The sequence below is a fragment of the Gavia stellata genome, chromosome 1 (assembly GCF_030936135.1).
Source record: "Gavia stellata isolate bGavSte3 chromosome 1, bGavSte3.hap2, whole genome shotgun sequence".
Classification (NCBI taxonomy): Eukaryota; Metazoa; Chordata; class Aves; order Gaviiformes; family Gaviidae; genus Gavia; species Gavia stellata.
In genome coordinates, this window is record NC_082594.1 from 130,992,819 (window position 1) to 131,006,248 (window position 13,430).

General features: G+C 37.7%; 1 protein-coding gene across 1 annotated transcript in view; it reads right to left on the bottom strand.

Moving 5' to 3' along the window:
* SPAG17 (sperm associated antigen 17) overlaps positions 1 to 13,430 on the bottom strand; it is a 111,994-nt gene that overhangs the window by 37,939 nt on the left and 60,625 nt on the right. Inside the window, exons 20-24 of the mRNA XM_059819935.1 lie at positions 12,018 to 12,251; positions 11,044 to 11,155; positions 10,356 to 10,484; positions 8,315 to 8,428; positions 4,172 to 4,380 (exon numbers count right to left, since the gene is read on the bottom strand). Coding sequence (XP_059675918.1) covers positions 4,172 to 4,380; positions 8,315 to 8,428; positions 10,356 to 10,484; positions 11,044 to 11,155; positions 12,018 to 12,251 — 798 coding nt within the window. The remainder of the gene's footprint in view (positions 1 to 4,171; positions 4,381 to 8,314; positions 8,429 to 10,355; positions 10,485 to 11,043; positions 11,156 to 12,017; positions 12,252 to 13,430) is intronic.

Here is a 13,430-nt window from a genome sequence, read left to right on the forward strand (position 1 = left end):
AGACTAGACATTTCAGTTGTAACAAAATATTTTTTTTTAAAAAGTTCTTTCTACCACTTATTTTTAACATTTTGAGAATTTATGGATTCTGAAGTGGAAACATCAGCTTATTTTCTTTGATTATGCTATCTTCTTTCATTCCTCTTTATTAACCCTTGAAGAACAACCCTTCCTAACTGTATTCATTCTGAGTCATTATGCTATCTTGTGCACAGTGTCAAGATGACATGACAATAAATGGAGAAGGTGAAGCAAAAGAGCGTGAAATAATTCTTGAAGTTGCACATCAGTTATTTTACCTATAATCACTAAAAGAGCACAAAAGAGAAGTAGAAGAGTACTTCCAGGCTGCTGCAAATACAGCACTGACTTCAGAAGGGGACAGGAAGGAATGTTTGGCAGTCAAAACCGTGTAATCCTCTTTGCACTACTCTGTAGTGAAAACTCTTCTGCTGACTAGAAAAGATGAGTTTGACCTAAGGAACGTCTGAAGACCTGGAACATTTGGAAAAAATACAACAATGGACCCTTTGATGTCATCCCCCCAAAGACCTATGTGACAACTACACTATGCCAGTAATCGTAAGATGAAAACAGTTTTGGGTTGCAGACAGAGGTAACAGAGAGAACTTGTCCTGGTATTACCCCATTTTCTTGATTTTTAGGAATAGAAATATAGGGAAAATTTTACAGATGTTTTGCCACATGTTTTTCAGTGTAAAAGAAGCTGTACGTTTTAGTTACTTTACATAATATTACGGGGTAATTAAGGCTACTCTCAATACCCTAAGATTATAGTCACAGGATCATGAGGTAGAAGTCAGAATAGGGCAGAAGTAACCCTCGATTGTCATCTACGTCTCTCTGTCTAATAGTAAAAAAAAAAAAATAAATCAAGTATACTTATATAGTTAGAGAAAACTGTTAATGTAATCTATTCTAAAAATTTCCAGGGATGGAGGTTTCCTGGCAAACTATTCTCGTGCTTTACCTTGATTAAACTTACTGATATTTTCCTATCAGTTAGCCTAAATCTCTCTTGCAGAACATTAGTTTACTTCCGATTATTTCTTCTGATTACGAGGGCTAGCATAAGAGATGATGGTGTCCCTTTAGCTCTTTACAGAAGGCTATTCTGTCTCTCATCTCAAGATCAAACAAACCCAAGCCAAGTCTTTTAATCTTTCCCCAGTGGTCAAGTATTCTAGACCTCTGATCTTTCTTGGTCCTTTCCTCAAAACTCTCCAGTGTGGCCCATATTTTTCTTGCAGTGCAGTATCCATAACCGGACACAATACTTTACTGAGGCCCTACCAGCCCTGAATGGAACATAACGTCATATATTTAGCAGGCTATACTCCTGTTTATTCACCTCAGTGTGGTCTTTGCCCTTCTCACAGCAAGATGGCATTGTTGACTTATGTATTGCTTGTGATCCATTGCAAGTCTCAGACCTTTCTCTGTAGAACTGTTATTAATAGAACTGTTACCCATCCTTAGATATATATTGATTATTTATATGTAACTGTAGAACCTAGCACTTATTCTCACTGAATTGCATACTATTTTATGGACCATATCCACGTGAATTTGTCAAGTTCACTTTGGATTCTAATCCTGTCCTCCAAAATACTTGCAGATTCACACAGCTGGGTGCTGTATGCACTAATATGGATACTCTCTGTCTGAAGACATTCTAAACCAAATAGCAAAAAGCCTTTTGGAAGGAGAGGAGGAACTTAGATGTCCACCAGACAGAATTTTAATGGTAGGGCTATTTGCATAGGGTTTGTTTGTGCCACACAATTGCTATGTGTTATGCTAGGTGCTATTTGGCAAATCCCTACACCACTTTCCATGCTCATGCTTTTTAAATAGCTAGCTAAACTTGCTGAAATTAAGTCAGCAGGACTTTCTGTGGATATAGACAGAATCCATGTTGAAACAAGAGCCACAGCATTACCTCATCCACCAGGTACCACGGAAGCAGCATAGGTATGTTGTGTTTAGAGAGTCTTCCAAGGCTATTCTTACAACTCTCAGTATGTTATCATTCTTGTCTTTCTTATTACTCTCTCCTCTCATTTGCTTTGTAATGGAAGCTATCTCCCGTTTCTAATAAGCCTGCACCGCATTTAACCCTTCATTTCCATATTGCCCATTCTACCTCATCAAACAGTTCAGCCCAGTTCTGTCAACAGAATTATGATCTCCATTCAACCTTCCTTGCAAAGGAAGCTGAGAAGATAACGCACAAGTCTCTGGTGAGGGCATAGCAAGACTAATTTTGAGAGAAGTGGCCAAAAGTAACCAGAGTAGACAAAAGATCAGTTTTCCAAGACATAGTTCCGAAAAAGAAACGTTCAGTTCTTTAGAGCAGAACGTGGTGAAGAACCTTTTCAGGGCAGTACCCTAGAAAACGGTAACAAGAACTGAAATAGAGTTTCATGAAATGCCTCTGGACTTGGAAGCCACCACAGTTGGATGAACTAGCGTCAATTTTCCATGGAGAAATTCTGAGGAACAGGACAAAAGAGAAAACAGTGCAGGAGAAGATGACAGACCTGGTGCCACTCATGTTCTTTACATATTACCCACCAGTCTATGGAAGAAGCAGAACATAAGAGGGAGGAATGTCTGGGTTAATGGAAAATAACTGGTCATGAAAAGTATTATATGCAGTAGATTGGACTTAAATTTGGCTCAAGGTGAGAACCGGGATATTTTATTAGCAGTTCTTTCTGCATCATTTCAGCCATACTTGATTAAAGATGGAACAAAGTAGGGGGAAAATTAAAACACACTACTATATGCTTCAAGTATTTTTGCAGTTAGTCTGGAAAGATATGAAGAACCACATTTAACAAGCACACTATCTAGGAATGCTACTCTTTTGTAACTTGATTGAGTTAAAAGGGATAGCTTTTTATCATAACTATCATTAAAGAATTATCCCAGACAGTATATGTTGGAGCATTAGTGTTACATGAAACTGCTTATGGACCTCATTGCTTTGTGTTCTGATTATGCCTGTTTTCAGAATACTGTCCTTTCCTAAACTGAAGGTGGTAAGTAAACTGTTTCTCTATACTATTCATGTTCATTTCTGTCATTCTCTCAGAGTTTGTTTTGTATTTTAATTGTGTCCCTTTCTGGGACGCTGCTGGTGGGAGAAAACAGCATCAAAAAATAAAAGATATTAAATCATCTCAAATAGAAAACTCCTGCATCCTCTTCCACCATCCTGCTAATATCTCCTCCCATATTTCTTTGAGAACTTTTCACGTAACTCATATTCTGGCTGATCTGTGAGATCACTGGACCAAACAAACCTCCTATGGTTGTGCACAATATTCTGCCAATAGTTAGCTAACGACCTGAAATTATCTAGGCTAGTCATTTTGCAGAGGGGAACTGATTCAGGGCCATTTCTGAACTGATATGGCCTCCTCCACTCACATGTGTTAATGCCAAAAAGCTTCTCATAGAGGTCTGTGGAAGATGTTCAAGATTAAATGCTGTGCGTTTCTGGGGCACATGGTCCTCTAATTCCTGTATTACTCTGTGCTAAGTATTCTAGAACAGAAATTCAGAATCTGCTTTTGAAATGTCATCCATCCTTTCTAAAGACCTGTCCTGTGACAGAAGTACTTCAGTTATAGGCAAAAGTAACTTCCTCAAGTTACTGGTCCCTGGCTTGCGATCAGCTGGAAAAGACCAAACTGCAGAGCAAGCTTTTGCAAAACTGTCTCTGGTAATTTACTGGTTGGTTAGACTTTCCAATACAGGTTTTGGAAAGCACAGAAAAGTCCTCCTACTTGGTTAAACTAAAAATTAATTTCTAGAGCAGTTCTAGTCACTGAGATATTAATAATGTAACAGGTGTAAGCATAAAGCCAAAGTTGACAAAAGTATGTGGACCATGGAAGACACACTGTTTTACATCATGGAGTCGTAAAGGCTGGCTTCATTAACAGCTGCCAATATGTACATCTGAGAACAAACGGAAGAGTAAAGGATATCCTTAGAAGCACCATAAATTGTTAGGAATTTGTTAAGGCACAGTTCAAAGCCCTCTGAGAAGAATATATGTTTCTATTACATAAGATTGTGTATTTGAATTTTTGTTTGTTACTTTTCTGTGTTCATTGGATATCGTCTATTCTCTCACCTTTCCTTCTTCTTGCTTTACCAGGTCATCAGGTGGTGGAGGGCCTTTTTTGCTATGGCTTGCTTTTGTAGATGGCAGAGATTTTCCTGATTTTTGTTTGACGGACTTATCTTTTTTTCCTGAAGCTGATGTAACAGGAGAAATTATGGTTGGAATATGAACAGAAGGGATGTTCAGAATTCTTGCTAAGACAGGATCTGCTTCATCATCTAAGGAAGGGAAAAGCAGTATTTTTAGTGCGATTAAGTTTCATAAATGTAGATGGCCATATTTTATTTTTTAACAAGATTTTGTACACTAAATTTTACCTTACAAATAGTAACCCTGGTGGGGGAGTTAACTATTTCAGATAAAGGGACTGAATATATGAAATTATTTAGAAAATCTTTCCATAGACTGACTTCTGGTCAGCCTAAAAGACATCTTCAAACTATTGATTCCTACAGGTCATCACTTCTCTCTCAAAAATAGAAAATACAATTTTTAAAATTCTCTTTTACCTCCAGAATACTTAGATAGCTGGAGACATTCTGAGTCTAGTATCTAGGAAATGATCACTGTTGTTTTGCTTTATTATGGGCTGATCCAGCACGGACCAACTCCAGCAGTTTTGCACTACATAGCTCTATTTTGCTGTAATGATTCAGAAAGATTCTGATGATCTAGACTTGCTAAGACTCTCCTGATTCTTAAAGGCCAAGCATTAGGGCAGCCTGCTAAGCATGTTGACAGGAAGTAGTCGGATTGCCTTCCAAAACAGTTTCTTGAAAATAAAATTAATACAAACTAAGGTTTTCTGTAAAACATTTTTGTTTCAATGAACTGACACTTTTCTTTAACCAGAAAACCCCGGCCAGATCTAACCTTAATGCTTTTTTGCAAGATTTTTCTTAACCATCTTTTCTTGCTTGAAGGCAGCCTAAGTCCCAAACCTACAACTCATGAAATAGCACCTTGTTTCCAATCCAGACAATTTAAACAATTGAATTCTTGTTTGTTCTGGAGAACTTGTTACCCCAGATGGAGCAACTTATTATCCACATATTAACCACACCCATATAGATAAGAACCAAAACCACCAGTGAGCAAAATGTGATGATCTCAGAAACCAACTTTGAAAACCTTTTTTAAATAAATAAAGCAAACTTTATTTGCCTAGAATTTTCTACAAAATATGAAGTTCAACAACAAGTCAGTCATTTCAAGAATGTCTTTAGGAAGACTTCCAAACCCCCTTTTTTTTTTGTTTTGGTAAAATTACATCTTAATTCCACTTCTTCCAATGAACAATATTATTTAATGTGAAAACTGATACATCAGGCAAAGAAAAGTTAAATGACTCATTGACAAATTGCAAGCCAGATCACATTCAGACAAAGAAGGAACAAAATGCATCCAGAAGCATGCTAATAGAACCATTCTGGTGTGAGATCATAGCATTTTCTGTAATGCAGATGAAGTGTTAGTATATTTTTGGCTGAAAAAGATAAAAGGTAGGCCTAAGTGCTACTATGTCCACCATTTCCAGAAAGGTTTTGGCATAGATGGTTTTAGCTCTGCAGATAAGCAAATGCAGAGGCCACCTTAAAAATAAAGTTCTAAACTATTAGAAAGGCTGCCCGCACACTCATTTGTCTTATGGTTGATTCTGGATTTATGGCAACTGCAATGGTGACCCAAAATTTAAGACTCTTAAGGCTAGAAGAAACTATTAGATCATCTGGTGATTAAGTCCTATTTAGGAGTCCATGGGTAACAAGCCTTCCACCTCAGTTTTTAAGCCTTCAGTCTCAGTTTTTGTCTTGCTGCTAGCATTAGGGAAACGCACAGATATCTGAATATATTCACGACCTTTAGCCTGAAAGGGGAATTTAGATCACCACAAAGATTTTTGAAATCCCCCTTTTCATTAGCTGATGCATGCCCAATGCATGAGAATCTGATGCATTGTTAGGTGGCTCTCCTTTCATGTACTGAAATTTATGCTGCGTGGCTTTTACAGCTTATTCGAAGTCCGAGGAAAGGCGAACAAATCTGTTTTAGTTGTAATATGCGAGAGAGAAATTCTCAGTTAATTGTATAAAATAGGGAAGTGTAAAAATTAATTAATTTTTTAGGATTTTAAAATTCTCCATGGGGTCCGTTGAGAAGTAGGACAGCCGAAATGAAGGATTCTGAGGCAACTGTCCAGTAAAATCATTAGTGAAGGTAGGCCCATCTTGTCAGGTGAGTATAAATATCCATGTGAACACTGCAAACTGGGTATAAGCAAGTTCTTATACATAGTGAGGGGAGCTATCCCTCACAGCTACCCATGCTGTGAAGTGGAGCATGCACAGTTTCAGATGACGCTACTTTCCAGAGTGCTGAATTTAGGAATAGAAGTTGTTATAGGTCCTTGACCCCTAAGGAAATTTCACCTACCTCTTATTTTGGTTGCCCTGAAAAATGAGAACATCGCATCTGAGGGTAACAATGAAAAAGGGTGGATTGTTGAGATTGAGGGAAAGTGTCTTTAGAAATCTTGAGAGAGATGGGAAATTCCAGAGGACTGTCAGATTAAGGAAGGTTTCCTTCCTTCTGCACAGACATGCAGATTTCTAGCACTTGCAGTTGTACTCTCATAATTTCGCCAAGGCACAAAGAGCAAGTGCAAAGGTTCTACAATATCCTCTGCAGGTGCTCAAGCAGTGCTAGATTCACAAAGCGATGAGGAGCTTACTTCTAAGCCTGGCTGTAAGGTGGTCTGAAGTCAGATTTTGGTCATACTAGAGAAAACAAATAATTGAAAACTTAAACAAATATTAGCATTTAACCAAGAAATAAAAGAGATGCATAAAGCTGGCAAACAGCCTGAGGCCTTCTGTCATTTTAGCTTCCGTAAAAGGAAGATGGAAGACATAAAATGAGAAAACCAGTAAGAAAAATGAGAATTACAGAGGTTCCAGAAAATTATTTCAGTAATGCAAGGAAAATGAGTAATTTGCACCCAATTTAACCAATCAGCGGAGAGAAACTGCGGATTACATGGCATATCATTCTACATTAGGGATGGATGGCATATGAGAATAGTCTAAGCCAGAATATTTCTGGTCAGAATCTTTCTGAGCACTTACAATACAAACACCCACAAGGGGAATTAGGCATAAGCAAGTGATCATATAAAAACTGCAATCAAAGAATGCCAGTCAGCAGTGCTGCACTAAAGCTCAACACAGCAAGGATTATTCTAATGTAGAATAGGATGCTTATGGTAGATGTGAAAAAGCTGACATGTAGGTGTTTAATCAGACGTGTGTCTTTTATGCCAAAATACAAGTGTTCACAGTCCACTACATTGTGAATGCTCTCTTGGCCCAAGTTTAAAAAGTCCTTTTTTAGTAATTAATTTGTAAAATGTATTTGAATAATTAAAACTGAGTGTATAGTTGAATGGTTTACCACAGTCCACACAAAGATGCATTCAATTAAATGTTTTCATATTTTAAGAGCTGAAAAGTACTAGGATTATTTTCTGATCAGACGAGGGTTTCACTTTTATCCGTATGATGGTTTCAGTGGCCTTTCAAACGTAATGGAAACAAAAAGCTCTTGGTAAAAGCAGACGCTATTTTCACTGTGGTTTTGTGAAGCAATTACTTCCAGTTGGTGAATGTGCTTATTGAAAGGCTGAGAGAAATCCCTCATTATGTCTGCACAACTGTAACCCAAAGTCCAACTCCTAAGGTAAGTTCCATAATCACCTATATAAGTTTACAAAAATATTATTTCTTGGAAAACCAAGAAGACTCCTCAACAAATCACATTTTCTTTGGCTCAAATTAATTGGCTGATTTTGCTGGGCTACTTAATAACAATACTTGCAAGTTTCTCCCTGCACTGTTCTGTTTTCACAGTAAGTAAAAAAGCATGGAGACCTCCCTCCATTTTGAAATTCGAATCATAGAATATTCTTGACAATGTAATCTCATCTCAAGCCTTGCTGAAAATTCCCCACCATGTGGTAACAGCTGCTGAGAAAGGCAGAATTGCATGCAACAAATTATTGGGTTAAGGAGTGTATGAAGGAAAAAAAAAGAAAAAAAAAGAAAAAATAATTCCCCCCATGGTTCTCAAATATCATCTTCTATTTGCTTACTTTACCTGCTGTCTTCCCTGTAGGTCCATAATAGCTCACGGACAGCTGGATTCCATTTTCCAAGGTGGCTGAAAAAGATCCAAACTTGCTCACAGCTTTCTTTTGATTTTTCAATTTTCCTTTAAAAAAAAATTAGAATGAATTTTAAAGATAGCAACACATACCAGAACCACCTGACCTGCAAACCAATGACTGGTATGAACAGTGGGACCTCAATGTGAATGACTAACTTGTAAAATAGATTAATAGAGGTCGGGGAAAACTTTATCATTCCATTCACAGGGTAGTTTATAATAGTCAGTTTTGTGTAATATAGCTGTGATTTTTCATCTAGAAATTGCATTCTAATTAGCTAGGTTTAATAGCAACAACTAGTGAAAAGTCTTTGTGAATTTAACTCCTAGTTCTGGAGTCAAGGATCCTTGTTTCTGCTCCCTCCTTGGCTGACAAGAATGCTAAACTGCTCATTTGTATCACATGTGGCACTCATAAAAGTCACTGTCTCTCAGATATTGTCACAGGGACCATACCTTGAGGAGAAAGTAAAAGAAAGGAGAAAAAATTGAGACATTAGATCCAAAGATGTCTGGCGTTTGTGAAAGTGGATCAGGAGACAAGCTCATTGAGAGGTGCAGGACATGACGTCATGTGATGAGTACGTCATCCTTGAAAACCACATAAACTATGCAAGGTAACACCTCTGAGACAGGACACTGGATCCTACCTTGCCTCTAGTTCAACTCCTACTGCCTTAAAGAAATGTTCTTGGGATTTCCAATATGGGGAACAGTTTCTTAGAACTGTGAGGAGCAGCAGAGAAGACTACAAAAGAAGGTTAAGGCAGGCACCCAACACCCAGCCATCTCCCAGTTCTTTCATCAACAAGGCACATATGCTGAGACCTCATCTGCTCCTATTTACCGCCTGTCATTGCAATGTTGATCAGTGAGTACCAGCGGCAGGATGCTGTTTTGCTGTTTTGACTGCATTAAAAGCTTACCATTGTACCGTTCAGCCACTGCCAAGTCTCAGAGTGGATTGATTCTTTTCTTCCCTACTGCCTTTCTATAAGGTACTCCTGTTTACACAAGAGGAAAGCCTCACTCGTGCCAAGTGCATGCAGCTTGCCTCAGATGCTAGCACATGGGTGATTGAAAGTACCATTTGGCAGACCCCAGAATGATACAGGTCTACTTTCAGAAGGGCAGACAAGAAACATTGCATTTGTTGAAGAGACGTAAATTTTCTATTCAGTCAACCTAAAATTACATCACTGGTGGCAGTTGAAGCCAAGGAGAGGAGCAGGATGCTTTCTAACACTGATGAAGATTAAAAGAGCTAACACACCTACAAAAAGATACTTTTCCAATACTCTTCAGTTCAGTGAGAGCAATTCCATAGCGCTTTTGGCAAACACACACACAAATTGTTACAGACTGGCCTCCTTCGTCAGAGTGGAAACACTCTCACCTGGGTTCAGAAAGGATTTGGATTCAATGCCTTCTGAGTTTAAGCAACATGTCAACCAGCAGTAGAAGTTGCTGAACTGCAGAAAGATCTGTTTCTACAGCAAAGGTCTTGAGAAGGCACTAATGCTATGGTCATCTGATCCAGAAAAGGAGGTCCAGTTCAAAGGGGGAAACTCACCCTTTCAAGGGTGGACATTTATTCTGGTCACAATGGACATGATTCAGTTTGCATCTTCTTAGGCTTCCTCAGGCCACACTGAGATCTGAAGAAGTTGTCCACTAAAGAAGAGAATTCTTCTCTTAAGGAATGGTGACTCTTTTCATTGATTTCCTTGCTTTGGATAAGAGACTGGTTTGCACCTGTTGACCTGTACAGTGCTTCTACATCTTGGTAAGATCTCTCTACATGGTGCTTAAGTCAGCCAGCTGGATTTTTACTTCTATTTACAGAACACTGATCTTATTTACCTTCTGCTATTAGTAGGGATTTATTTTCTGTTAGTTGATAAGGTTTGCATCCAATTACTAAATATGTCAAACTATTAATTCTTTATATCAGACATGTCAATCCACTAACCTGATCTAATTTTCTGTTCTTCATTAATTTCTTGCACTTTGATTTCTTTTAAGTTTTTCTTGGGGTCTGTGATATGAATGAAGAAATTGTGGTTGTCTTTTATCACTTTCACCTTTACCAAAGTTAGACCTGCAAAGCAGTGGAATACTATTATTGCTCCCACCAGGTTTCTGAACTACGCACCCAAAAAAACCCTGCACCTGCAACTACAAAGCACACAAAAAAGAAAACTGCTCAGAAGTGGACTGAATTGCTTAGTAGAAGACCAAGACGACAAAATTAAGGTTAGCTGAGTTTAGACTAAATATTCAAAAACTTCCTGACAATTAGATCTGAGAGGCTGCAGAATAACCCTGTTGCTTAGATATACTGCATTTGACTGGACAAATTATTGGAACATGCATTCTTGAAATACCATGCATTGGTTGCCATTGAACAGATAAATATGAACTGATTTTTCTCCATTTCTAATTTTCCTGGTACTTTATTTATCTACCAATTGTTAACATACTACAGGAAAATGTAAACATTAGTAGTGATAGAGGCTAATATGGAATTACATGGTACTCTCACAGTGTCTGTAACTAAATTTCTACTACTGAGACATGAAAAAACATTTATGGATTAAAAAATCATGCCATCAGTTAGTAACTGAGTCAAGGCAAAGCATAAAGAATTAAAGAATCACCTTTTACAAACTCTATCTTCTCTACTTGAATCTGTCCTCCATCAGATGGGAAAAGATATTGATTGGTTCCTGATACTTGAATGAGATCCTCCCCTGTATTGTAGCCAAGAAACTGCAAAAACAAGTTCTAGATTATGCATAAATGAGAAAGGCAGAAGCTATGAAGGAGGTAAATGAAGGACAGATCATCAGGATCCCACTGTTCTGGTCAACATCTTTTGCTTAGATATTTAACTCATGTAATAATGACTTTAGCAAATACACAGCATGCTTCAGTTACTAACTGAAGTAACTTGTTACACACGAGAGCAGAATCTGGTCCTTCAGTGGTATGGAGCCACCATGGAAACTGAAGAGTAACAAGTAGACTGTTGTTTAACATATAATGGGACGGAAACAAGAATTCTGGCCAGGTACAAAGAGACAAAGTACAATGCCGTGGGATCAGATAAAGGGCAGATAAAGATTCAGCTTTCCACCCTCTAGATTTTGGAATTCAGACACTGTAAGTCTGATTCTTAGATTGCTGTGCCTTCCAAAGAGCTACAAATTGACAAAAATTAGGTGAGTGTACTCAAGTAAGTTCAGACTGAAATGTTATATATCTCTGAGTTTGAAGTCTGTACTCAAGCAAGTTTAGACTAAAGTCACATTTTTAGGCAAAATTCATCCCATAAATATATTTCCATGGGCACAACAACATAATCACCTTATCTTCATGTTCATGTCATATATGCTAAGAACCATCCAAGTTAATTAATTAGTCTTGTGTAGTATAATAAACATCAGAAATTGCTTTCCAAAACTTTTAGGAAAGGATCCCCTGCTAAAATGATGGAGTTAAACAAGACCTAGTTAGGCTTAATTTGCCCTGAACTCCAATTTCACAATGGGTAATAGCTTTGCTGTAATCTTGACTCTATATATAAATAGTTAGCACTTTCCTAATGTGGTGCAATAACACGACTCCTTACCTTATAAGCTTTCTCAGAATGTGGTTCTGGGATACTGGGATCCTCCTCAAGTTCAGAGGCTTTTGCTGGCTCATCTTTAAACTTCTCTTTGGAAGACTTCTTGTTGGAACCTTTACTTTCTTCATGTATGATCTCCTGTCCTTTCTTTTTACCTCCCAAATTTTCTTTTTTCCCTTTTTTTTCTTCCTGAAGCTGTTTCTCCTTTAGTAATCGGTCCTGCTCCTCCTTCCAAGCCTACATTTAATGTTAGGAATTCAAAAGACTGTGGTTTTCTTTGTATTACAAGATATTTCATATGTGCATGCTGAAAAGAGTACAAGTAAACAAACTCAAAGGAACCAATATTCTAAGTAACTCTAAGTCACTCTAAGACATGTTTTCCAAACGTGTGTACAGTTTTACAATATTACTCACTATATTTTGCGTGAAATTACTGACTCATTCACTCCACAGGATCAGTCATTCTTGGCCACAGGAGATGCATCAGATGATTATTTGTATCTTACACATTCAGTCATAAAAGAATTATTTTGTTGCGCACTTTTCCACAATGTTTACCACCAAATTAGAATGCATCACTGGTATTAGTTTATTCCCAAAATGCAGCTGTGAGATAAAATGATTTTATTCTTTTACAGAAAGAGGAATGAGGTATCAATGCCAGAATGACCAACTTGCATCAGGAAGACATCTGAGATTTTCTGGAATATTTAGGGCTTTGTAGCATTTTATATTCTAAGCATACCAAAGCACAAGCATTTCTGTGGAAGAAATGGTAAGCATTCACAGTTACAAGTTAGGCATTAGCTGTGCCAGCTCAAGTTGAGTACCCAGGAATTGGTTAACACCATTTCATATCTACATTCCAGTATCAGTACTTTAAGTGCCGAGCATTACACATGATAAGAAATATGAGACATACGATGTCTGTGAGGATTCAAAAAACCCAGGGGAGTACAACATCAGTTAAGCTAGGTTTGGGCAGATTAACAGATAGTGGCAATGCTAAGACTTAAAAACGTGTGCTTAACTCCTACCTCAGCCAGAAACTTACTGTCTGAACCTAGGCAAGTCAATTCATCTGTAGTGCATGACCATGGTCTACATCTATAAAATGGGACTCTCTGTCATAAGGGAACTCTGAGCTACCATATTTACATTCCTTAATTTCAAAGAGCTGTAGATAGTGAACGTAGGAGTTGGGTATAAATGTACTTCCATGAATCTGGATCTTACGTTTTCATAGCTTTATAATCAGAAAACTTCGAAGAGAAGTAGGATGTTATCCATAACTTTCATTTCCTAGTACTGCAATCATGAATTGCTTTTGGAATGTCTAGTCTAACTCCAAACAGTTTTCCCTTAAGTAAATAACAGAACATAACTGAATCAATAAGGAATAAATTAAAGAAA